This window comes from Ranitomeya imitator, chromosome 2 (assembly GCF_032444005.1).
Source record: "Ranitomeya imitator isolate aRanImi1 chromosome 2, aRanImi1.pri, whole genome shotgun sequence".
Taxonomy (NCBI): Eukaryota; Metazoa; Chordata; class Amphibia; order Anura; family Dendrobatidae; genus Ranitomeya; species Ranitomeya imitator.
The window spans coordinates 159,272,681-159,299,281 of NC_091283.1; the positions used below are offsets into that span (position 1 = coordinate 159,272,681).

Sequence of the window (26,601 nt, forward strand, 5' to 3'; positions counted from 1 at the left end):
TATTTGATACTACGGTCCTCCATACTAATCTGCTGTGTATATTTATATCTGTTTCCTTTTTAGTGATATCACTTGTCCAGCGATCCATATACTCTGAAGACAAATGTATGTGATTGTACACTATATGCCACATTTTGAATTCTCCCTATTATTCATTTGACATTGCTTTTCTGGTTACAAATGATCAATAGATTCCTTTTTTGTATGGCTTTTTTTTGTATGGCCCTACATCATTATATGGCTATGGCCATATTTAGATCTGTGACTTTTGTATACTATCATTATTGTCCCAAAATCCGCCTTAATTGTCTTATGTGCATTTATCACACAGATCGTTTACATTGGTTAGCCTGACATTATAAATTCTCTTTGAAAAGGTTTCTCTCCAAAGTCTATGGTTTTCCACTGTTATGGTTTTTTTATGTTGTGTACTTTACACTGATATGCAATTTTTTTATGATGATTTTTTTATGTTTATTTACTAGAGTTCTGATGAAGGTCTAGGTATTGGCCGAAACGTCAACATATTTTTTGCATATGAATTGAGAGTGCCAGATTTCTTTATTTTACGTACTATATTGCACAGTGACGTAGTATATAACACAACCGACGTAGTATATAACAGAGCTACATAGTATATAACATAGCTACGTAGTATATAGCAGAGCTACGTAGTATATAACACAGCCACGTGGTATATAACATAGCCACGTAGTGTATTGCACAGGTATGTAGTATATTGGTCAGCCACGTAGTATATAGCAGAGCCACGTAGTATATTGTAGAGCCATGTAGTATATTACACAGGCACGTAGTATATTGCACAGCCACGTAGTATACAACACAGTCAGGTAGTGTATTGCACAGCATAACAGAGCCCACGAAGTATGTAACACAGCCCATGTAGTATGTAGCAATGTGGGCACTATATGCGTGGTTAACAAAGACTTAAAATAAAAAAAAACATATACTCACCTTCCGAAGGCCCCTTGAAGTCCTGGCGCCTGTGTGCGGTGCACGCGGCAGCTTCCGGTCCCAGGGTTGGTATGAGCGCAGGACCTGTGATGACGTCGTGGTCACATGACCGTGACGTCATGGCGGGTCCTTCTCGCATAGCATCCTTAGCACCGGAACATGCCGCTTGCACTGCAGAGGACAGCGCGCCACGTTGGAGGGTGAGAATAACCTTTTATTTATTATTATTTGTAATTAGATCTTTTTACTATCGATGCTGCATACGCAGCATCAATAGTAAAAATTGGTCACACAGGGTTAATAGCTGCGTAACGGAGTGCGTTACACCGCGGTCCGTTAACACTGGCATTATCCCTGACTGCAGGGCAGTAAAGCAGCGGCCTTTTCGCTGCCAGACTATGGCCGTCGCTGATTGGTCGTGGCAATGGTCGTGGGCGTTTTGCCACGACCAATCAGCGACTTGGATTTCCATGACAGACAGAGGCCGCGACCAATGAATATCTGTGACAGACAGACGAAGTGACCCTTAGACAATTATATAGTAGATATCTCTCTATACAGGGAGCTCCGCCTATTGGTGGCTGCATACATCTACTATATAATTGTCTAAGGGTCACTTCCGTCTTTCTGTCTGGCTGTCTGTCCGGTCACGGATATTCATTGGTCGCGGCCTCTGTCTGTAATGGAATCCAAGTTGATTGGTCTCGCCAGCTGCCTGTCATGGCTGCCGCGACCAATCAGCAACAGCCACAGTCTGATTAGTCCCTCCCTACTCCCCTGCAGTCAGTGTCCAGCGCCCGCTCCATACTCCCCGCAGTCAGTGCCCGGCGCCCGCTCCATACTCCCCGCAGTCAGTGCCAGCTCCATACTCCCCGCAGTCAGTGCCCGCTCCATACTCCCCGCAGTCAGTGCCCGGCGCCCGCTCCATACTCCCCGCAGTCAGTGCCCGCTCCATACTCCCCGCAGTCAGTGCCCGGTGCCCGCTCCATACTCCCCTCCAGTCACCACCTGCTCCATACTCCCCTCCAGTCACCGCTCACACAGGGTTAATGTCAACAGTAACGGACCGCGTTATGCTGCGGTAACTCACTCCGTTACTGCCGCTATTAACCCTATGTGACCAAGTTTTTATTATTGATGCTGCCTATGCAGCATCAATAGTAAAAAGATCTAATGTTAAAAATAATAAAAAAACAAAAACCTGCTATTCTCACCTTCCGTAGTCCGACGATGCGCTCCCGCCAGCTTCCGGTCCCAGAGATGCATTGCGAAAATACCCAGAAGATTTAGCGGTCTCGCGAGACCGCTAAGTGATCTGGGTAATTTCGCAATGCATCCTGGGAACGCAAGATGGCGGCAACCGCGCGTATCGCCAGAGGTTCGCTGGATCTATGCTGGATCCCGCCGGGTGAGTATATAACTTTTTTATTTTAATAGGGATATGATGCCCACACTCTAAATACTACGTGGGCTGTGTTAGATACCGTGTGGCTGCTATATACTACCTGGCCAGTGTTAGATACTATGTGGGCTGTGTTCTATACTGCGTAGCCAGTGTTATATACTGCGTGGGCTGTGTTATATACTGCGTGGCTGCTATATACTGCGTGGGCTGTGTTATTTACTGCGTGGCCTATATTAACGCATCAGGTATTCTACAATATGTATGTATGTATGTATGTATGTATGTATGTATGTATGTATGTATGTATATAGCAGCCACATGGTATATAGCACAGGCCACGTAGTACTCCTATATACTACGTGGCCTATACTATATACTATGTGGCTGCTATATACATACATATTCTAGAATACCTGATGCGTTAGAATCGGGCCACCATCTAGTAATCTTATATTTCTGTATGCAGGGAGCTCCCCCTAGTGGTGGCAGCAGGCTGAATCTTATCATGTATCTCTGTATACAGGGAGCTCCCCCAAGTGGTGGCAGCAGTGTTATAATGTGTCTGTATGCAAGGAGCTCCCCCTAGTGGTGGCTGCAGACAGAATCTTATGTATCTCTGTATACAGGGAGCTCCCCCTAGTGGTGGCTGCAGACAGAATCGTATGTATCTCTGTATGCAGGGAGCTCCCCTAAGTGGTGGCTGCAGACAGAATCTTTTGTATCTATGTATAAAGTGAGCTCCTGTTAGTGGTGGCTGCAGACAAAACCTTATAATGTATCTATGTATACAGGGAGATCCCCCTAGTGGTGGCTGCAGGTTATAGGTATGATAAGTACCTCATGGCACCACAAACACATATCACATCTCTATGCTATGTTCCTCATTCAATTTAAAGGGGTTAGCTCTGATTAATTCAACTGCATTATAACATGAATTTGCCTATAGTGATGAGCTGTTACACTCAGGGACATCTAGGATACTGATTTGGTCATATTAAAAGAGGCTGTCCACTACTTTTTCATTGATGACCTATTCCTTAATCACATCAATAGGAGGTGGATGTGCAGTACCCTGCCGTGGCCACTATCAGAAGATGGGCAACTCTGCAAGTGAGCACTTCTGTCCAGTGGCCGCCGCCGATAAAAGCTGATCGGCAGGTATGTCAGTTTTCGGACCCCTGCCTGATTGCCTATCCTAAGCATAGGTCATCAATGAAGTAGTAGTGCATAATGTCTCTAAATTAAGACCTGAGGGTGACAACGCAAGACTGCAACCAATGGTTGTCATCTTAATGACATTGCAGTATGCGACTGAATGGGGGAGAGTGCTCTGCCGGTTCTTTGTCCCTAGTCGCTATAATTGGTGCCCTGATGCTCAGGCCTGGTTTTATCATCCCTGCATTCACTTCCTCTGTGCCAGCGGGTACCTCTGTTCTCCATCCTATTGATCATTAGCTTCTCCATAAAGTAGGTCAGGTCTCAGCCAGGATTATCCTTATTTATTCATAGGCAACAATTCGTTAAAATCTACTTAAAAATGTTTTTCTAACCTAGAAGAAGGAGACTGCGACTCCTGCGTGTAGTGGAGAGGAGTGGGCATCACGCCACGGTGTGGATAATATGTGGTGATCACATCTGCCTGTGGTCTGCGTTTTGGACAATTGCTGAAATAGCGATTCACAAATATGATATTGTTTTAATTTAACCGGTCAGAGGCCATTGAGCCCAATCTGGCATTATAAATCTGACTTTACTAGCCGTCCCACAGACTTTATAGAGCGTGAATGCCCACAAGAAGCCTCATGGCAGTAAAGATATGTAGGAGTCCCACTCAACCATTAGAATTTCATTGACAATTCTTCAGGAGCTGCATTCACAATTCTGTAGACTTCTGGAGGCAAATCTCCCAACACTGCCTGCTTGTTCAGTGTCTTGTACAAAACTGGCTCAGCATGTCCGCTTTGTACCATGCACTTTAAAGTCGTCTCAAATGGGAACAGAATTTTAAGTTTAGCTCTAAAGTATAATACAGGCAATACTTACAGAGCAACATTGACAGCAGGTTGTACCCACTCTTCTCAGACTAACGGTGCAGCGATACACCCAATGCTCCAATTACTTATTTAGGCATAATACGCAATCAAGAACTTGGAAAAGCTGGGTGGCAGCACTTGTGGGATCTTATTTCTTGTACTTTTTGGCTAAGATTAAGGGGAATATCTGTTTATATAAGTGGTAAGGACAGAGACCATTGGTAATGGATGAGTACGTCATGCACAACCAGTTGTAGGAAAGCCAGGTAGGCTGGAGTTAAATCCCAGCACTACAAGCCCCGATTAGGTGTACCTGGACAGATATGACTAGAACCAGGCCATGTGTTAACTAGTCAGTCAGCTGGGGGGGAGCTGAGCAGAGCCGGTTGTGTTGAAGCTGGAAAGAGACGAGCCAGAATCTCTCTCTGAGAAGAGACTGCACAGTCCGTGTGCAACAAACTGCAAGCATTACTGGTTTCTATGGACGATAGCTGTTTTGTGTGACCAAACTGGGACTGGCTCAGCCGTGTGTGAGTAGCCAGGGTCTGCATTGTTTAGTTAGCACCTGGACAGGTAGGGATTTTATGGTTATGGTTTTGGGACTGTGCAACCAGTGGAAATACTTTTTTTTTTTTTTTAAATTTGTTTATTAAAAACAAAAACTATGTTACATACACATTTGTATCCATCATTATTGAACATAATATATAGTACATATAATTTTATGCATTGTTAAACATACAATAAAATGCATATTTTATTTTTAACAAGTGTTATCTTGTAACTATAAATTGTCTGTTAGGTCATCTGCACCATATGTGTTATGTAAATAGAAACAAAATCATAAATCTTGAATTATCACTGTAACTACATTAACTACTAATTCGCCGCATTAGAGAAATGGAAAGGAAAAGAAACTCTACCTCGTATCTGTCCCCCATGTGATGCCCCCAATCAGCACCGAAGCCAATCACGACATATCTATAGAGTAAGATAGGAAGAATTCCATCTACCCCAGATTTTTTCAAATTTTCCCGGACACCCTCTGTTCTGGTACAGCGTACGTTCATATGGAATAATCAAATTTACCAGGTTCTCAGAGATGGACATGAGCTCCCCATCCACCGCAATGCCAACACCTTCCGTGCCATAAAGAGTGTCGCTCGTAAGAAAATATCAATATAATGATCCCAAGTCTCCTCCTCCCATACTCCAAATATACAAATTAAAGGATCAAGGGGAACAGGAATTAATAGCAAAGACGTTAATAGTGACGTCACCTCTTTCCAGTAATGAAGAATGATAGGGCACCTCCATATCATGTGAATAAAGTCTGCATCCGATGAGTGACATCGCACACACTCTGATGTTTGGAACCGACCCATTTTAAAAAGTCGTATCGGAGTTAAGTATGATTGGTGTATTATGTATAGCTGGGTCATCCTATTATTAACTGATGGGGATACTTTAATTGGAGATTCAAGAATATCTTCCCATTCCTCCTCTTGTATATTGGAAAGAAGTCCCCCCCATTTCCCCTTAATAGATCTTACGGTGAATATAGCTCCCGAAGATAGCATATAGATATATAAGGAGATAAGACCTTGGGGATCCTGCGAGTTAAGAATTCCTATCAAGGGTAGAGAGGATATAGCTCGGCCTGCGCCTGTATGTCTCATATGCGATTGAACGGCTGACCTTAGTTGTAGATATCGAAAAAATTGGGATCTTAGTATACCATGTTTAGTTTGCAATTACTCAAAAGACACAAAGAACCCCCCATCATACAGATCACCTATTGAGGAGGCACCGTGCACGATCCAAAAGTCAGTGGATGGGCGATTCAACAGAGCTGGAAAATAGCCATTTTTCCACATTCTATGAATCCAATAGTTATTTAATTTGCCTCCAGACTGATCGTGCCAGACGAAGTAAGGGTAGTAAAAGGCGGACACTAATTTTCTCCAGTTCCAGAAAGTTTAGTGGACAATCAATTTGGGCCGAATGAAGTAGGTGGCTTTCAGAGTTAGGGAGACAATTATTGGGCATCAATTTATTGATTGCTCTAGCCTGACCAGCCAAGTAATATAGATAAAAATCCGGCAACGCCGCTCCACCCCCTGCTTTGGTCTCTGTAGCGTAGATAACTTGAGTTTGGGCCTAGACCTCCCCCATATGAAAGTTGTGATTTGAGAGTTCAAATTCTCAAAAAAGGATTTAGGTATTAGCACAGCACTGTGTTGAAGACAATAACTGAGCTTGGGGAGCAATATCATTTTAGTTAGATTGATACGACCGGCTACAGATAGTGGGAGTTTATTCCAAGCTGCAAATTTAGGTTTGGCCAATTCTAACAATGGGAATATATTAAGTTATAAATCAGATCTACTGTATTGAGAAATGTGGATGCCTAGATATTTGAAACTGGGTACAATAGGGATGGAGGAGAGAGTCTCAAGATGGGGCATTGGGATATGGGAGAGGGGCATCAACGCGGATTTGTCCCAATTTATGTACAAGCCTGAGTATTTACTAAATTTGTCTATAGTGGCAATTACCTGTGCCAATGTTTCCTCTGCCTTATCCATAAATATCACCATGTCATCAGCATATAGACCAATGGTATCCACACGACCAGCTATGTCTATACCTCTAATGTTAGGAGAGGACATTACGCGTATCTCCAGTGCCTCTATCGCGAGGGCGAAGAGGGCTGGGGAGAGGGGACACCCCTGGCGGGTCCCTCTGTATAGTGAGAAGGGTTTAGAAATGGAGCCATTTACAATTATACAAGCTCTAGGCTTCATATATAATAGACCTAACCATTTTAAGAATTTATCACCGAAACCATATTTTTGCAGACATGCTGATAGAAAGAGCCACTCGAGGGAGTCAAAGGCTTTGGCCGCATCCAGCGATGCCAATGCCCAGGAGTTGTCTAGTACCAATATTGAACCACCGACTGGACTCGTCTAATGTTAATAGAAGTATTTTTATCCGGCATAAAGTCCGTTTGGTCCGAATGTATAAGGTCTAATATAATCAAGTTTAGTCTAGTAGCTAGAATTTTAGTAAAAATTTTTATAATCTACATTTACCAACGATATAGGGCGGTAAGATTCACATTCCAAAGGGTCCTTCCCCTCCTTCTAAAGTATAATGTTTGCCTCGTAAAAGGTGTCAGGCATAGATCCTTCCCCCCACATCCTTCGAAACACTCTCAAGAGTGGTGCTAGTGTGTCACGATATTTCCTATATAATTCAATGGGAAACCCATCTGGACCAGGAGCCTTCCCAGATGCCATATCCGTCATAGCACACTATCTCCTCCAAGGTAAACTCAGCATCCATGAAGGCTCGCTGGACTGAACTCAGTGCAGGAAATGCTGCATCCGATTGATATTCTGTAAAACCTGGATTATTTAAGTCACATTTAGATGTATATAGCGACTTGTAATAATCGTGGAAACTGTGAAGTATTTCTTCAGTTGAGGATACCAGTGATCCGTCTGGTGTTAGAATCTGTAATATAGTATTAGATATGTTATGTTGGCGTACCAAGAAGGCCAGAAATTTGCTAGCTTGGTTTCCTAATTCAAAATAGGATTGACGAGTAAAAAATAATTTACGTTTATAGATTTAGTGTCTGTATGCTGCGCATATAACCTCTGGGAAGTTAGCCACTCAATTCTATTACCATTAGTTGGATCAGATATATATGTGGTCTCTAAGGGTACCGTCACACTATACCATTTCGATCACTACGACGGTACGATTCGTGACGTTCCAGCGATATCGTTACGATATCGCTGTGTCTGACACGCAGCAGCGATCAGGGATCCTGCTGAGAATCGTACGTCGTAGCAGATCGTATGGAACTTTCTTTCATCGCTGGATCTCCCGCTGTCATCGCTAGATCGGTGTGTGTGACACCGATCTAGCGATGCGATCCAGCGATGCGTTCCCTTGTAACCAGGGTAAACATCGGGTTACTAAGCGCAGGGCCGCGCTTAGTAACCCGATGTTTACCCTGGTTACAAGCGTAAAACTAAAAAAAAAACAAACAGCACATACTTACATTCTGGTGTCTGTCAGGTCCCTTGCCGTCTGCTTCCCGCACTGTGACTGCCGGCCGTAAAGTGAAAGCAGAGCACAGCGGCTGTGCTTTCACTTTACGGCCGGCAGTCACAATGCGGGAAGCAGACGGCAAGGGACCTGACGGACACCAGAATGTAAGTATGTGCTGTTTGTTTTTTTTTAGTTTTACGCTTGTAACCAGGGTTAACATCGGGTTACTAAGCGCGGTCCTGCGCTTAGTTACCCGATGTTTACCCTAGTTACCCAGGGACCTCGGCATCGTTGGTCGCTGGAGAGCTGTCTGTGTGACAGCTCCCCAGCGACCACACTACGATTTACCTACGATCACGGCCAGGTCATATCGCTGGTCGTGATCGTAGGTAAATCGTATAGTGTGACGGTACCCTAAGTCTTTCAGTCGTTGCTCCATCTTGTCATCTTCCCTTGAGGTCACCCTTTTTATATAAGAGATTGTGAAGATAAACATCCCCTTAGATACGCCTTAAGGGCATCCCAAAATAGGTTGGTGTTTTGGGGCTCCAGGTGGGACGAAATGAAGCAATTCAACTGGTCAACAGTCCTATCATTGGAGTCTATTAATTTTAGCCAGAATGGATTCAACTTCCAGACTATGCCATTATTTGATTGTCCGTATTTAAGTTTAAGGATGACCGTGCTGTGGTCAGATATTCCCCTATTACCATGTTCAATGCTATCCACCCACATTGCCAACCCCTTGGATCCAAATATATAGTCTATGCGAGAGAGAGAACGTCTGGTGGATGAGTGACAGGTATATCCTTTTATCTCAGGGTGGCGTATACTCCACAGATCCAACCATCCACTTTCCTCCATAAATAAAGCCAATTGGGATGGAGCCTGAGAGGGGAGCTCTCCAGATATCTCATCACCCAATCTCAGTCTATCAAGGCGGTTATCCATAACTAGATTAAAATCCCCCATACAAATGACATTTGCGTATGGGAAGTTTAGGGCAAAACCCATTGCCACCCGAAGAACTGATATAGTAGCTGAAGGAGGGTTATAAACACATAATATGACGTATTCACGAGAGTTGATTAATGCATGTACAAAAACGAAACGACCTTCAGAGTCCCTCCTGGCCTCCCTAACTTCCCATCTAACATCTTTATGAATTAGCAATGAAACCCCTCTCGAGTTGCTAGTGTGAAAAACATGAAGGGACCATTGTACCCATGGTTTCTGTACACATCGGGCCGTGTCTCTAGTCAAATGTGTCTCTACCAACACCACGACATGAGGATGATAGCGTTTGATCTGTGAAAATACCTTGATTTTTTCCGGGGAGATTTGATACCCCGCACATTCCAGGTCATACATATTATTTCAGATCCCATACTTACACATCAAAATATGGTATACATTAGTGTTCGGGCAGAGTCTAGGGACATCACACAGAGGGCAAGAACTGTTGGCGGCAATTTCTACCTACATAACAAATAGATCAAACATAAAAGAAAAAACAGAGCAAAAACCAAACAATATAGGAGTGAAGTCCTGTGCTCCTATTACTAAGTGAAAACGGGGATACCCTCGCTAGGTTCAGCGTCCGGTATTGATGCCCACACAGAGAGCTCCATTATACAGTGATCAGAAAAAGGAGAAAAAAAGAATTCTGGTAGTATCGTAAATACATTAGGATTTCTTTGCATTGGACGCCCCGTGGGTCCGAAGCCATTCAGCCGCTTCCTCCGGATCAGTGAAAAATATAGAAGAACCCTCATGAACAATTCGTAGTCGAGCTGGATAAATCATGGAGTACATAACGTTTTGGTCTCTGAGTTGTTTCTTTATTTCCATGAACCGCGCCCGCTTTTTCTGAAGCTCCATAGAAAAATCCGGAAAGATCGAGATTGTGGCGTTACGTGCCAGGCATAGAATAGCGTCTCTATTCTTGCAGTTGAGAAGATGCACCAAAAAAGGTCTCAGCGGGGCTCCAGGAGGGAAAAGGTCTTGTGGGAACCCTGTGGGCCCTTTCCACAGAGAATATTGAGAAGAATTCATCTCCCAAAGAGGTCTTAAGCCAGCCCTCTAAAAATTGCTTAGGTTGCTGGCCCTCTGAGCGTTCCGGCAGACCAATAATTCGGATATTGTTCCAACGCAGTCTTCTCTCCAAATCATCTGCTTTTTGTTTCCAGGCATTTATAGAGCCAGCTACCTTTGTCAACTTAGCCTCCATGGGCATGATGGTGTCTTCTATCTGTGACACTTGTTTCCACCTCTGTGATACATCCTCTCATGGCTTGCATATCCTGCCTAGGACGGCCCACCTCAGTGTGCACATCTTATACAGGTCCTTCTCAAAAAATTAGCATATAGTGTTAAATTTCATTATTTACCATAATGTAATGATTACAATTAAACTTTCATATATTATAGATTCATTATCCACCAACTGAAATTTGTCAGGTCTTTTATTGTTTTAATACTGATGATTTTGGCATACAACTCCTGATAACCCAAAAAACCTGTCTCAATAAATTAGCATATTTCACCCATCCAATTAAATAAAAGTGTTTTTTAATAACAAACAAAAAAACCATCAAATAATAATGTTCAGTTATGCACTCAATACTTGGTCGGGAATCCTTTGGCAGAAATGACTGCTTCAATGCGGCGTGGCATGGAGGCAATCAGCCTGTGACACTGCTGAGATGTTATGGAGGCCCAGGATGCTTCAATAGCGGCCTTAAGCTCATCCAGAGTGTTGGGTCTTGCGTCTCTCAACTTTCTCTTCACAATATCCCACAGATTCTCTATGGGGTTCAGGTCAGGAGAGTTGGCAGGCCAATTGAGCACAGTAATACCATGGTCAGTAAACCATTTACCAGTGGTTTTGGCACTGTGAGCAGGTGCCAGGTCGTGCTGAAAAATGAAATCTTCATCTCCATAAAGCATTTCAGCCGATGGAAGCATGAAGTGCTCCAAAATCTCCTGATAGCTAGCTGCATTGACCCTGCCCTTGATGAAACACAGTGGACCAACACCAGCAGCTGACATGGCACCCCACACCATCACTGACTGTGGGTACTTGACACTGGACTTCAGGCATTTTGGCATTTCCTTCTCCCCAGTCTTCCTCCAGACTCTGGCACCTTGATTTCCGAATGACATGCAAAATTTGCTTTCATCAGAAAAAAGTACTTGGGACCACTTAGCAACAGTCCAGTGCTGCTTCTCTGTAGCCCAGGTCAGGCGCCTCTGCCACTGTTTATGGTTCAAAAGTGGCTTTACCTGGGGAATGCGGCACCTGTAGCCCATTTCCTGCACACGCCTGTGCACGGTGGCTCTGGATGTTTCCACAACAGACTCAGTCCACTGCTTCCTCAGGTTCCCCAAGGTCTGGAATCGGTCCTTCTCCACAATCTTCCTCAGGGTCCGGTCTCCTCTTCTCGTTGTACAGCGTTTTCTGCCACATTGTTTCCTTCCAACAGACTTACCATTGAGGTGCCTTGATACAGCACTCTGGGAACAGCCTATTTGTTGAGAAATTTCTTTCTGGGTCTTACCCTCTTGCTTGAGGGTGTCAATGATGGCCTTCTTGACATCTGTCAGGTGGCTAGTCTTACCCATGATGGGGGTTTTGAGTAATGAACCAGGCAGGGAGTTTATAAAAGCCTCAGGTATCTTTTGCATGTGTTTAGAGTTAATTAGTTGATTCAGAAGATTAGGGTAATAGGTCGTTTAGAGAACCTTTTCTTGATATGCTAATTTATTGAGACAGGTTTTTTGGGTTATCAGGAGTTGTATGCCAAAATCATCAGTATTAAAACAATAAAAGACCTGACAAATTTCAGTTGGTGGATAATGAATCTATAATATATGAAAGTTTAATTGTAATCATTACATTATGGTAAATAATGAAATTTAACACTATATGCTAATTTTTTGAGAAGGACCTGTATTTTTTCAGTAAGAGATGATCTGGTTAAGGAGATAGCTTGCATTAATTGTTCAGATGCCTGTTTGAGGGTCAGTTCTTCTTGTTCACCCTCCTCATTACTATCAGAAGGGCGGCTTTTGCGCTGAGCCGGCGAGGGATTATTCCTAAGGGTTCGCACACCATCCGAGCGGTCATCTCTGGCATATTTTTTTCAATCTGTCAGCAGCTAGTCACAGAAATGGCAGGGCTGGTGAAAAGTATTATTATATTATGAGGCAGCACTAAATGGGCGAGGTGCTCAGAGTAGTAAATGCAGCAGTTCCCAGTCTGTACTAGAGCTCCATGCACCGGGGGGGCCCACAGTACCCGCAGAGGCAACAGCAAGGAGGGGGGCCAAACCTTCCAAAGTAATAGCACCGGTAGGGTAAGTGTCTTCCTGATAGGGGAGCGCGGGGCCCAATTTTCCAGAACACTCACTGCCCGTCCCCTTAATATAGTTCAGAAGGCGTGCTCACCTCCTAGACAGCGCTGCAATTATGGTGTTCAGTGTCGAGTCTCCTGTCAGAGCGCGCACTTGTGTAGTGACCGCCGCCTCACACCGGCACTATTGTCCGAGTTCCTCGAGCTCCCCGGAGCCCCCCCCCCGCAGATACCGGGGATCTCCCAAGGCTCAGAGGGAAGTCCCGGCACCGGCAGAAGCTGGCGCCGCTCTGTAGCTTGTTAGAGTGCGTGCTTGTAAAATGGCCGCCGCCTCACCTGGATCCCGCCGACCGTGCAGGCTCTCGGCTCCCAGCATCTCTCAGGTCCTCACAGCACGCCTTTGCAGCAGCCGCAAACCCTCCAGGGTCCAAAGGGCCTCAGACCCAGCAGGTAGCCCACACTTAGAAGGGGTCTTAATGGCAGGATGTAGTCAGGATATTAGGAGCTCTCCCAGGGTGCGTCCTGTCTCTTCAGCTACATAGCCATGCCCCAGTGGAAATAAACTTTATTCTGTTCCTGAGATAAAAAACCCTTTGGCTTTGTGTTGCAAGCAGCAATCTGAGAAAGTGATCTCCTACCCAGGTATAGAGCGGGGATTAGGCATAGGGCCCAATTTTTTTTCCTGTAGGTGGTCAAGAGCCATGTATTTAGCGGAGTTCCCTAGGAGTGCAAAATCTCTGAAGTCGCCGAATGTGGGATACCACCGAGGGTCAGCCCATCTGCATGTACTTCACCTTCATACACCACCCAGCTCTTCCGGCTAAGGTTAATATTGTATATTGTCAGGTATCACTGTGTGCTCACTTTCCAATTCATCCCATATGCCCTTTGTGGAGGTCTAAAGTGAGTGTGAGGCCACCAGATTTCTCACTCAAACGCAAACCTGCATTCCCCTCTTTTACAGAATGCAGGGATCCGCTGTGCTCTGCTTTACGGCCGGCCGGCGCCGACAGTCAGTGCAGGGAAGCTGACGCCGGGGGACGTGACAGACACCGGAATGTGAGTATGTACCGTTTGCTTTTTTTAACTTTTACAATGGTAACCAGGGTAAACATCGGGTTACTAAGCGCGGCCCTGTGCTTAGTAACCCGATATTTACCCTAGTTACCAGTGAACACATCGCTGGATTGGCGTCACACACGCCGATCCAGCGATGACAGCGGGTGATCAGTGACAAAAAAAAGGTCCTGATCATTCCCAGCGACCAACGATCTCCCAGCAGGGGCCTGATCGTTGGTCGCTGTCACGCATAACGATTTCGTTAACGATATCGTTGCTACGTCACAAAAAGCAACAATATCGTTAACGATATCGTTATGTGTGAAGGAACTTAAGGCTGCCGTCACACTAGCAGTATTTGGTCAGTATTTTACATCAGTATTTGTAAGCTAAAACCAGGAGTGGAACAAATAGAGGAAAAGTATGATAGAAACATATGCACCACATACTGATAAATACTGATGTAAAATACTGACCAAATACTGCGAGTGTCACGGCAGCCTAAAGCTGTAAGCATGAACACCTTTTCTTCTGCAGACTCTGAGGAGGGCAAGGGCACTGAAACGGCCTATATCCAGCCTGCAAGCGCTGGAGCCCGGCTACCTCTGATAACCTGTAGCGGTTGTCATTAACCTAGGCTAGAAGATAGAAAAAAAACTCAAAAGATTTTGAGAAGGGAAACCATCTATGCATGAGACTTGCAAAGTCATCTAGCTTGGAGGTTTGAAGAAAGGCTTATGGGAAAATGTCTGATTTTGGAGATTTGTGATGGACCATGTTTGTGCAGCACATGGGTGGTGGAGGTATGGAGTATAGAGGGTATAAAGTGATCCATAAAGTCATGGCAGGTAGACATGAAATCACTGGATTTCCCGATAGAACAAAATCCTTCCATATAGACGGTGTAATCACTTCCTGCCATCTTTTAATTGAAGGCACAACGATTGTACACTTGGAGGTATAATGAGATCGTTACTGTAGATATCACTAAGGAAACAGGCCATCTCAACAAGCAGTACGATGGATTAGAGGTCCCTATACCTTGGGGCATTACAGCTCCTGACTTTTAAAAAGCCTCTGAGGCGGGTCACACGAGTCAGAGAGGCACCAGTCAAAGCCGAGAATGGGTTACCCGGAGATGAAGGTCCTGCCGTCCTCTTCATATGATGCCAGGACGTTAAGAAAGCTGGGCCATACCGTCCTGCAGCACACCTCGGCCCATGGGATTCCTAACATCTTCCGCTCTCGCCACTGGTTCCGTCGCCTGGTCTGGTTGTTCTTTGTGAGTTTCGCCCTGTGTTGCGCCCTCTGGCAGTGCACCGAAATGGTCATGACCTACTACACCTACCCATCTCATGAGAAGATCATGCTCATTTCCAGCGCCAAACTCAAGTTCCCAGCCATCACCATCTGCAACCTGAACAGCGTGAAACTGTCCTCCATCAAGAAGAGTTTTGCAATGACGACCTCCCTGCAGGTGCGAATTCTTCCCCCTATATACAAGTGATGAGACAAAAATATGGCGGCCAAAGCATGCTCAATATTTATCAACATATTACACTTCCCCTGTCCCCCAGCGTAACTTGAGACAAACTTAGGACTAGTAATGTTTGCTAATTTCCTTGTGCCTGAACATTTGTTACAATTACATCCAGTTTAGGCTATCTTTACACATATTCAGTCCTCAAAGCTGAGCTCTACGTTGTGGTCTCCCGCCAGAGCCATTCACTTCCATGAAGCTGGCAGATACACTTTGGACATGGTCTGGCCTTGGTCCTGGCAGGATTTGTCTTTGTCAGACATGAACAAAAATTTAGCAGATCATGCGAGATAGATTAGATCTGGAAGGAGTATGTTCCCATTCACTGACAGCAAGAAGTTACTATAAATGGCTCCAACTTGTTCTTCTGCTTCCTAGGACTCTGGTCTAGAGATGAACCACCGTAGAAATCGCTCTCACGTCAACTCATCGTCCGAATATCAAGATGACAGCATACAGTATGCTGGCGCCTTCAACAGGTTCGCCTCGGAATTTAACCAGTTATCGGATGAGCAGAAGGTAGAGATGGGCCACCAGCTGGATGACATGCTGATCTTCTGCAATTTCCATGGTCAGGAATGCAATGCCAGGTACGGCAGGATTAAGAATCTCTCATTCATCCGGCAGCTACCTCTCCCTACCTCCCCCACATACACATGCACTCTGAGGCTATGTGCACACGTTCAGAATTTTTTGCATTTTTTGGGCCGTTTCCGCTTAAAAAACGCATACATAAGCATCCCATAATTTTTAATGCATTCTGCACTTTGTGCACATGATGCATTTTTTTCCGCGAAAAAAAACGCATCGCGGTAAAAAAATGCAGCATGTTCATTAATTTTGCTGATTTTTCGCGTTTTTGCTGCTATTTAATGCATTGGGAAGCTCAGGAAAAAAAACGCACAAAAAAGCAAAAAAAACACGCGGATTTCCTGCAGAAAAAGTTCGGTTTTGTCCAGGAACATTTTGCAGAAAATCCTGACGTGTGCACATAGCCTCAATCTGTCTGAACATGCATGTGCTACCTAATTCCCACTCCTCAGAGATAGTTACATATCACTCATTGTCCCTTTCCTAATATGTTTCCCTGAACCATGTAAGGAGACTGATGCTTTTAATACACCATGCATTCTCTGTTATCAGCCACTTAGACTTGCGCTGGCTATAAAGAGGTTGCTCCCTCGCTCCACCTTGCTTTCATGCACCTCATTAATCCACTAGTGACTGCTTTTGCTCTGATCTTTTACTGTCTTGCTTTAATCATCTGACATCAGTCGGTGGAGACGTCTGTGCGCACCCCACTAATGGTGCCATTATGTAGCTTCTTATAATAATAGGATCAAGCAAAAACCGGTCACTCTTTGTACTGTCCGCTCTCGAAATATCAAAACTCGTAGGGGACAGGTCATTGTCACTTTTGCACCTTTTTTTCTGGGATAAAAAAAATTGTTCTTAGAAAAGACTATTTGCACTTTATTTTTTGTTATTTGTACCTTACATTAAATTAGCTTTTTTTTTGTTGTTCCACATTATGGCCGTGCCTTTGGTTATCCAGATATTTTAGCCCAATTCATCATTTACAACTTCTTGATATATCACAATTTTTGCACAACTGTACTCCAGCACAAAAAGAAAGACACAAAAATGAGAAATTGGAACCTATGTCTGCACAGATGTTTAGTCCTGTACGGTTTCCATTCACTGATAGCAAGCAGATATCTGTTTTATATCATAAGGGATTGAGGGCAAATTCATAATTTGCTGTCTTTTTATTTTGCGTTCATGAAGTTTGCACCAAATGTATCATCTTTTACTGAAATACAAAGATTACGTTTTCGCTCTCGTTTTTTTCCACATCTATTTGAACAGTTGCATAATCTGTTCATGAAGCTTAAAAATTTCACTTGTTAGGCTGTGTGCACACGATGCGGAATTGGTGAGGATCCGCAGCAGATTTTTCTGCGCAGAAATGCTGCAGTTGCGCACAGTGATTTACAGTACAATGTAAATCAATAGGAAAAAAAAACCTGTGCAGATGGGGAGGAAAAATCCGCACGGAAACGCTGCGGATTGAAAAGAAGTGCATGTCACTTCTTTTGTGCGGAACTGCAACGTTTCTGCACCCTTCCATTATAGAAATCCGCAGTGGTAAAAAACCGCAGAAAATCCGCATTAATTCCGGATCAAAACCACACAAAATCCAAACCTGCGGTTTCTGCCAGGAGATGCAATGTGTGCACATAGCCTTAGTCTTCAACTTTGAAAAAACTGGGACAGATTTTGTGCTCAACTGGGTGCAGGAGTCTCATTGGACAAAGTTATAAAATGCCACAAACTGATGAATTAGGCAGAATCATCTGGATAACCAAAACTGCAGCCATAATGGTGAATATAAAAAAAGAAGCAAAAACCAAGTAAGGTTGAAGATAAAAAGGGCACAGATTCAATAATGCAAATAAAGTCACTAAGTCTTTGTGTAAATCTTGTGATCATGATGCATTTTTTTTTGCAGAAAAATGCTTTAAAAAAAACTGTTGAATTTTTGTCATTGTTGCAGTACAAAGAAAAATGTCGTCCACAACATGTGAATGCAGCCATAGAACCTTAGATGAGGGGCTACAGAACAATGATGAATTGGCCCAATAAAGTCCATTAGATAATTCCAGAACTGTCCATTAGTACCCTACAACTCCGAGCTCATGGAGGGTTGTCAGAGCTGGACAGTCCTGCTGGGTTCTTACAACTTTTTCTTTTTATTCTTTTAGTTACTTCTCCACTTTTATTAACTATAAATTTGGGAATTGTTACACCTTCAACTCCCTGAAGCCGACAGATTATCGAGGGAACCCAGCGAGTACCCTGCCGCTGAACATTACTAAAGCGGGGTTTATGTACGGTAAGGACCCCCACCATGAGTAAAGCCAGGCTCACGGGAGGGGAGGGCTCAGTAAAGGCATTGGAAGGAAAGTCCTAAGTTTAGGTTTCTGGTTTTGGACGGGGTCACACAAGTATGTTCTCTTGTGTCAGAGAATCAGGGCCGATTATGTAAATGACAATCCACTCAAACTCTGTCATAGCATTGTGCTCCTATTGCCTCACATGAGAGAATCACAGCACAGGTGCGGAGGAGACGGAGAAAGTAATTTCTCCATCTCCTCCATTGCTGGCATCTATGGTAATAGTATTGCACTCTGGTAACATCTGAGTGTAGTCTGATGTTTCACGTGAACCCATGGACTTAAATGGGTGAGTGCTATTCGATTCTCTGATGTATTCGCACCATGCTGCAATTATTCTCATGCCGAATCTGCATAGAGACAGCTCAAATCTGCGATTATTTTCTAAGAATAACACTGGGCCAAGTGCTGTCTGATAAAACATCACATAACACTCAGCTGTGTTATACGCTTGTGTGAGCGAGCCCTTAGGCGAAGTTCACACATTGCATACTTGTGCATTTTTCAGCATTGATTTGAGTGTAGAAAGTAATACATAAATTTCATCTACTGTACATATTCTGGATATTTTTTGCATGCAAATTGTCCCGTGGTGCAGATATTTCCATCCGCAGCATATCATTTATTTCTGCGGATCCAGATGACAGCAGAATTGCCAGCGTTTCTGCACTGAAAAAAAAATCTGCTTAAAATCTGCACAAAAAAAGTATCAAAAACGCAATAATCACAACTGCAGACCAAAAAAAGCAACAAAAAAAAAACAGTTTGCGCACATGGGAACATTGCCTTAGTAGGCTTTACCACAGCCTGAATTTTGGGAAAAAGCTGAGTGACCTTCCCTGCAGGTGCTGATACGGTGGGCACATAGGGAGTCACCAGCAGTCAGTATCCAATGGTGTCCACTAATCGCTACTTACAAGATCAGAGCGAGCTGGGAATTACCAGATGTTGCTGCTGAGGAGGAGATGGCGGTGTCATTAATGGTGACCTGGTTATTACTAATGAGAAGTATCAGGTTATAGATAATGAGCAGGTATAATAGTAATGGACGGACGTTCTGTACCTACGTGTAAAGCTGCTTTTTAGGTTCTGGAATAATCTTGCACATCGGGAAGAGGGGGGTCTATAGTTCCAGAATATGCACCAGTTATATGTGTGGTTCCTTAAGCTTTATATGGGGCTTCAGGGACTGTAATGGGGGGTTGGTCATGATGACCCTTGACGTCTCTTCCAACGCTAACATTCTATGGTAAGGGTGGCTCTGCAGGCAGCAGAAAAGGGCTCTGCAGGCAGCAAAAAAGGGCTCTGATTACTGGAAGGCACTAGGGGCACTGTTAGGGTGGTAGAAGACATGGGCCAATGAGTGTAAGATAGACTATTTACCACATAAACCTGGACCCTGATGTCTATGGTTTTGTGCATTGACCCGTCCGTGTGCCCGGCAGGTCTGCACCTGGAGCTGTTCATTCAGCAGATTGAATACGTGCGGGACATGACGCACTCCGCCGGCATTCGCCTCCTCATTCACGATCAGACCCAGATGCCGTTCCCTGAGGATGAAGGTGTCAATGTCCCACCCGGAGCCGAAACAGATATCGGCATGATGAAGGTAACAACATGCCTTAAAGGGCCAGTGTCATATTACAGATCTCTATATCCTCCGCTACTGTTCTGAACCCCCCATGTCATCACTGATATAAGACGCCAACCATTACTCATAGTAAAAATCACCATGGGCCATTATCATTCTGCCACTCAGCCCAGGGAGCCTGGTGCTCGGTATCCCTCCCACCCTCTTTCTATAATTCTTGGGTCAATTTCTCCTCACATGGTTTGCAAAACTTGGAGTCCTTTCCAGATCTATGATATACAAGCCCCTGCATCAAGAAGTTAGGGGTCCTCCCACCGTTTTGGCAGCTGCTACCCTTGCAGCTCTGTGTGGATGACGTTTGAAGTACTGTTCAGGCCGGGCTGTGGAGTCAGTGTCCATTATGGTGGAGTTGGTATAATAAGAGCCGACTCCTAAAATATATATTGGGTACAGTAGTAGAATGCAGAATGTGCTGTAAATGTTTCATAATAAATTGGGAAAGTTATAAAATGTCCTATAAATGTCTGTTCTGTTCCTGATGTAAGGATCTCGGCTTTTAGACGAGATTAATCCGTGCTGCACTTTATGTACATGCCAGTAGTGACCAGTGCTGGGGAGTCGAGGAAATTGAGAAGTCGGAGGTTTGGCTTACAGACTCCACAGCCCTGAAACTGCTGTACTTTTAAGTGACAGAAGGACCTTCAGGGCTCCTTCATGCCATGGATGTAGCCCTATGTACACCACTAGGCTTCTTATAGGATTTACCCGGAAAAAAAAAAAAGGTAGATTCCAAAAAGATGTTTCCCTCTACTAATCACTAGATGGTGCCATGGTCATAAACAAGCAATCATAGAGGCTACAACAAAAGTATTTTCCCCGCCCCCATTCACCACCAGGGGCTTCTCTGTCCTCCATCCATATACATTAACTAGATGGTGGCCCGATTCGAACGCATCGGGTATTCTAGAATATGCATGTCCACGTAGTATATTGCCCAGCCATGTAGTATATTGCCCATCGACGTAGTATATTGTCCAGCGACGTAGTATATTGTCCAGTGATGTAGTATATTGCCCAGTCATGTAGTATATTGCCCATTTACGTAGTATATTGCCCAGCCATGTAGTATATTGCCCAGCCACATAGTATACAGCACAGAGCCACGTAGTATATTGCCCAGCCACGTAGTATACAGCACAGAGCCACGTAGTATATTGCCCAGCCACGTAGTATACAGCACAGAGCCACGTAGTATATTGCCCAGCCACGTAGTATACAGCACAGAGCCACGTAGTATATTGCAGAGCGAGGTAGTATATTATCCAGCAACGTAGTATACAGTAGAGCCACGTAGTATATTGCCCAGCCACGTAGTATATTGCCCAGCCACGTAGTATATTGCCCTGCCTTGTAGTATACAGCACAGAGCCACATAGTATATTGCCCAGTGACGTATGTCACAGGTTAAAAAAATAAAAAATAAACATACTCCCCTAACGATCCGAGGGCACCTTGTAGTTTAACATACTCACCATTCTCGTCGCTGCTCCTCTGTGTCCCGTGTCTCCGCCTCCTGGGATCCTGTGCAGATGGGCGCGCGGCTGCCGCCATCTTGCGCTCCCAGGATGCTTTGCGAAATTACCCATATGACTTAGCAGTCTCGAGACCACTAGGTCTTGTGGGTAATTTCGCAAAGCATCGCTGGGAAAGGAAGATGGCGGCAGGAGCGAGCGCCTCAGCGGACAACGGTGGGTGTGTATAGCAGGTTTTATTTTTTTTAAACTATTTTTAACATTACTTTTTTTTTTTTTTAACTATTGATGCCGCATAGGCAGCATCAATAGTAAAAGGTTGGGGACACACAGGGTTAATAGCGGCGGTAACAGAATACGTTACCCGCAGCAACGCTATCCGTTACCGACGGCATTAACCCTGTGCTAGCAGTGACCGGAGGTGAGTATAGAGCGGGCGCCGGGGACACTGACTGCGGGGAGTATGGAGCGGCCATTTTCTTCCAGACTGTGCCCGTCGCTGATTGGACGCGGCTATTTTGCGGCAACCAATCAGCGACTTGGATTTCCATGATAGACAGAGGCCACGACCAATGAATATCCGTGACAGAAGGACGGACAGACAGAGACGGAAGTACCCCTTAGACAATTATATATATAGATATGGATATAACGGCTCCCGCTTTTCTGGGGAGGATTTCTACCAGATTTTGGGGATCATCCAGAAGAGAATTTGTGAGGTCAGACCCTGATGTTGGGGGACACCAGGCTCACAATCTCTGTTCTTGGATGGGCTGAGATCTGGGCTCCGTGTGACCGCTCATGTTCCCCCATGTCTGTACGGACCTTGTGTTCTGGGCACAGTCATTGGGGATAGGAAAGGGCCTTCCCCAAACTGTTCCCACAAAGCAGAAGCTACAATTGTCCACACTAAAACGTACTGAAACCACAGTTTCATAGACTGTTCAAAGAAGTGTTTAAAAAAATCTTTTAGTTAAAACGGAGTTTCTTTATTACAAATGGTTAAAAACATATACACAAACAAGAACCGTCAATAAGGCTACGTTCACATTTGCGTCGTGGGGCGCAGCGTCGTCGACGCATACCGACGCATGCGCCATGCGCACCTATCTTTAACATGGGGGGGCGCATGGATATGCGCCGTATGTGTTGTCATGCGTTTGACGCATGCGGTTTTTTTGCGCACCAGACAGGACGCGGACGACGCTACAGGTTGCAGCTTTGATGCGTCACATTTCCGAAGAAAAACTCATGCAACGCACCTGCATGTTCCCTTTAATTCCTGTTTTTGAAACTAATATGTCTGGCTCTAGCTGACCGCATTCAATTTTGTTGGTTTGTTTTGAGGTACCTTATTGACGGTTGTTTTTTTATTATTATTTATTTATATAGCACCATTAATTCCATGGTGCTGTACATGAGAAAGGGGTTACATACAGGATTATAGATATCGTTTACAGTAAACAGGTTTACAGTGACAGACTGGTACAGAGGGGAAAGGACCCTGTCCTTGCGGACTTACATTCTATGGGATACTGGGGAAGAGACAGAAGGTACGGGTGAGGTGGCGGCTCTGTTATTGTAGGCTGTAGGCTTTCCTGAAGAGATGGGTTTTCAGGTTCCGTCTGAAGGATCCGAGGGTGGTGGATAATCGGACGTGTTGAGGTGTGGAATTCCAGAGGATGGGGGATATTCGGGAGAAATCTTGGAGGCGGTTGTGTGAGGAACGAATAAGTGTGGAGGAGAGTAAAGGTACCGTCACATTTAGCGACGCTGCAGCGATCTAGACAACGATGTCGATCGCTGCAGCGTCGCTGTGTGGTCGCTGGAGAGCTGTCACACAGACAGCTCTCCAGCGACCAACTATGCGAAGTCCCCTGGTAACCAGGGTAAACATCGGGTTACTAAGCGCAGGGCTGCGCTTAGTAACCCGATGTTTACCCTGGTTACCAGTGTAAATGTAAAAAAAAAACCAAAAAACACTACATACTTACATTCCGGTGTCTGTCCCCCGGCGCTCTGCTTCCTGCACTGACTGAGCGCCAGCTGGCCGTAAAGCAGAGCGGTGACGTCACCGCTGTGCTTAACGGCCGGCCGGCGCTGACAGTGCAGGGAAGCAGAGCGCCGGGGGACAGACACCGGAATGTAAGTATGTAGTGTTTGTTGTTTTTTACATTTACACTGGTAACCAGGGTAAACATCGGGTTACTAAGCGCGGCCCTGCGCTTAGTAACCCGATGTTTACCCTGGTTACCAGTGAAGACATCGCTGAATCGGCGTCACACACACCGATTCAGCGATGTCTGCGGGAGATCCAGCGACGAAATAAAGTTCTGGCCTTTCTGCTCCGACCAACGATGTCACAGCAGGATCCAGATCGCTGCTGCGTGTCAAATACAACGATATCGCTATCCAGGACGCTGCAACGTCACGGATCGCTAGCGATATCGTTGTTAAATTGTTCAGTGTGAAGGTACCTTAAGAGGTCTTGGGAGGATCAAAGATTACGTGAGGGAAGATATTGGGAGATTAGTTCAGAGATATAGGGAGGGGACAGGTTGTGGATGGTTTTGCAGGTCAGTGTTAGTAGTTTGAACTGGATTCGTTAGGGAATTGGGAGCCAGTGGAGAGATTTGCAGAGGGGAGAAGCAGGGGAGTAGCAAGGAGAGAGGTGGATTAGCTGGGCAGCAGAGTTGAGGACAGACTGGAGTGGTGCAAGAGAGTTAGCTGGGAGGCCAGAGGAGGGTGTTGCAGTAATCGAGGCGGGAGATGATGAGGGCATGCACAAGAGTTTTGGTAGATTGTGGGCTGAGAAAGGGACGGATTCTGGCAATATTTTTGAGTTGGAGGCGAAAGGAGGTGGCAAGAGTTTGGACATGCGGTTTGAAGGACAGGGCAGAATCGACAGTTACCCCGAGGCAGCGGATTTCAGGTGCAGGAGAGAGCATGATGCCGTTAACCATAATAGGTAGATCAGGTAGGGGGGATACGTGAGGTAGGGGAAAGATGATGAATTCGGTTTTGTCTACATTGAGTTTAAGGAAGCAAGAGGTGAAGAAGGAGAATATGGCTGACAGACACTTCAGGATTCTGGACAGCAGGGAGGTGACATCTGGGCCGGAGAGGTAGATCTGAGTGTCGTCTGCATACAGGTGGTACTGGAAGCCATGGGACTTTATGCGTTGTCTTAGGCCAAGGGTATAGATGGAAAAAAGTAGGGACCCTAGGACAGAGCCTTGAGGGACTCCAACAGAGAGAGGGCGGGATGAGGAAGTAGTGTGGGAGTGGGAAACGCTAAATGTGCGGTTGGATAGGTATGAGGCAATCCAGGACAGGGCAAGGTCTTTGATGCCAAGGGAAGAGAGAATCTGTAGCAGTAGGCAGTGATTGACTGTGTCAAAAGCAGAGGACAGGTCAAGAAGGAGGAGGATGGAGAACTGACAGCTCTGGCTGTGACTAAGTCATTAGTAATTTTTGTCAGGGCAGTTTCGGTGGAGTGGTGGGGGCGGAAGCCAGATTGGAGGTTGTCAAGGAGAGAGTTAGACGAGAGGTGGGAGGAAAGTTGAGCATGGACATGCTGCTCAAGGAGTTTTGAAGCAAACGGGAGCAGTGATATGGGGCGATAGCTGGGCATAGCAGATGAGTCAAGATTAGCTTTATTTGAGGATGGGTGTGATGGTGGCATGTTTGAAGGCAGAGGGGAAGGTACCGGAAGAGAGCGATAGGTTGAAGAGATGGGTTAGAGCTGGAATGAGCGTGATAGTGAGGTTGGGGAGCAGGTGGGAAGGGATGGGGTCAAGTGCACAGGTGGTGAGGTGTAATTTGGAAAAGAGGCGAGTAAGCTCTCCTTCAGTGATGTTGGAGAGGGAGGTTATTAGGGAAGGGCAGAGGTCAGGTATATGGAGTGGTTGAGGTGGTGGACAAGTAAAGGTTTGCCTTGTTTGGTCGATCTTGTTTTTGAAGTTGGTGGCAAAGTCCTTGAAAAAGATGAAGGGAGTTGGTGGTGGCAGTGGTGGGCGGAGGAGAGAGTTAAATGTGCTGAACAGTTGTTTTGGGTTGTAGGATAGTGAAGATACAAGGTTAGTGAAATAGGTCTGTTTAGCAGAGGTGAGGGCTGATTTGAAGTCAAGTGTAGCTTGTTTGAAAGCAGTGAAGTCGTCTGGCAGGCGTGTTTTCTTCCAACGCCGCTCCGTGACCCTGGATGCTTGTTGAAGTTTTTTGTTTGTGTATATGTTTTTAACCATTTGTAATAAAGAAACTCAGTTTTAACTAAAAAAGATTTTTTTGAAACACTTCTTTGAACACAGTCTATAACTGTGGTTTCAATAGGTTTTAGTGTTATGTGAAGTGTTGCCCACTGTAACGGGGTCTACCAAGCTGGGGTACCTCTTTCAGTACCACCCCGTGTTTCAGGAGGTCCACTCTGCTTTGGCTGGAGTCTGAATGAAGGACGCTGGCTGGAATTGCTTGGTTACATGGGCGCATATAAAAGATCACTGCTTCTCAACGTATTTCCAGTCTGATAACACTTTACTCACAGGACACAGAATATATCACACAGATACAGAGGGCAGGCCAATAGGAAAGCGGCAGGCCAGACATACATTACAATAGCCGCAGGTGGCCGGAGCCTGCCAATATTTACTGTGAAAATTACAAAGGTGGGGGCGGACGAAAGGGGAATATCGGGTCCCCTGTGCCCAGAAGCGCAGCCTGTGGGCTGATGCATTAGGGACATGCATCTCACATGGAATGTATTATACATACATATAACTGCACAACATATTCTGGGTGCTGAGTGGTTCCGTAACACGGCTCCCCTTTTCAGCGACGAGATCGGCATACACAGTCTGATCCTTAATGGATCGGTTTGGGGATGACCAAAGTTTATGGGGTTGGTACAAGTTCCGTTTGTCGACTTAGTCCATTGGCGTTACCGTTTTGTTTGCCGGGTCTGTAGTGGATGGTGAAGTCCAGAGGTTGTAGGGCTAAACTCCACCGCAGCAATCTGGCGTGGTCTCCGGAGACCCGAATTAAGCCAGACTAGGAGATTATGGTCCGTTAGGAGGGAAAACTGTCGTCCATAC

General features: G+C 45.2%; 1 protein-coding gene across 1 annotated transcript in view; it reads left to right on the top strand.

Moving 5' to 3' along the window:
• Positions 1-15,017: 15,017 nt before the first annotated feature.
• LOC138666286 (amiloride-sensitive sodium channel subunit gamma-like) overlaps positions 15,018-26,601 on the top strand; it is a 38,828-nt gene continuing 27,244 nt past the window's right edge. The window contains exons 1-4 of the mRNA XM_069754513.1: positions 15,018-15,371; positions 15,813-16,024; positions 18,200-18,330; positions 19,837-20,000. Of these exons, the coding sequence (XP_069610614.1) occupies positions 15,018-15,371; positions 15,813-16,024; positions 18,200-18,330; positions 19,837-20,000 (861 nt within the window). The remainder of the gene's footprint in view (positions 15,372-15,812; positions 16,025-18,199; positions 18,331-19,836; positions 20,001-26,601) is intronic.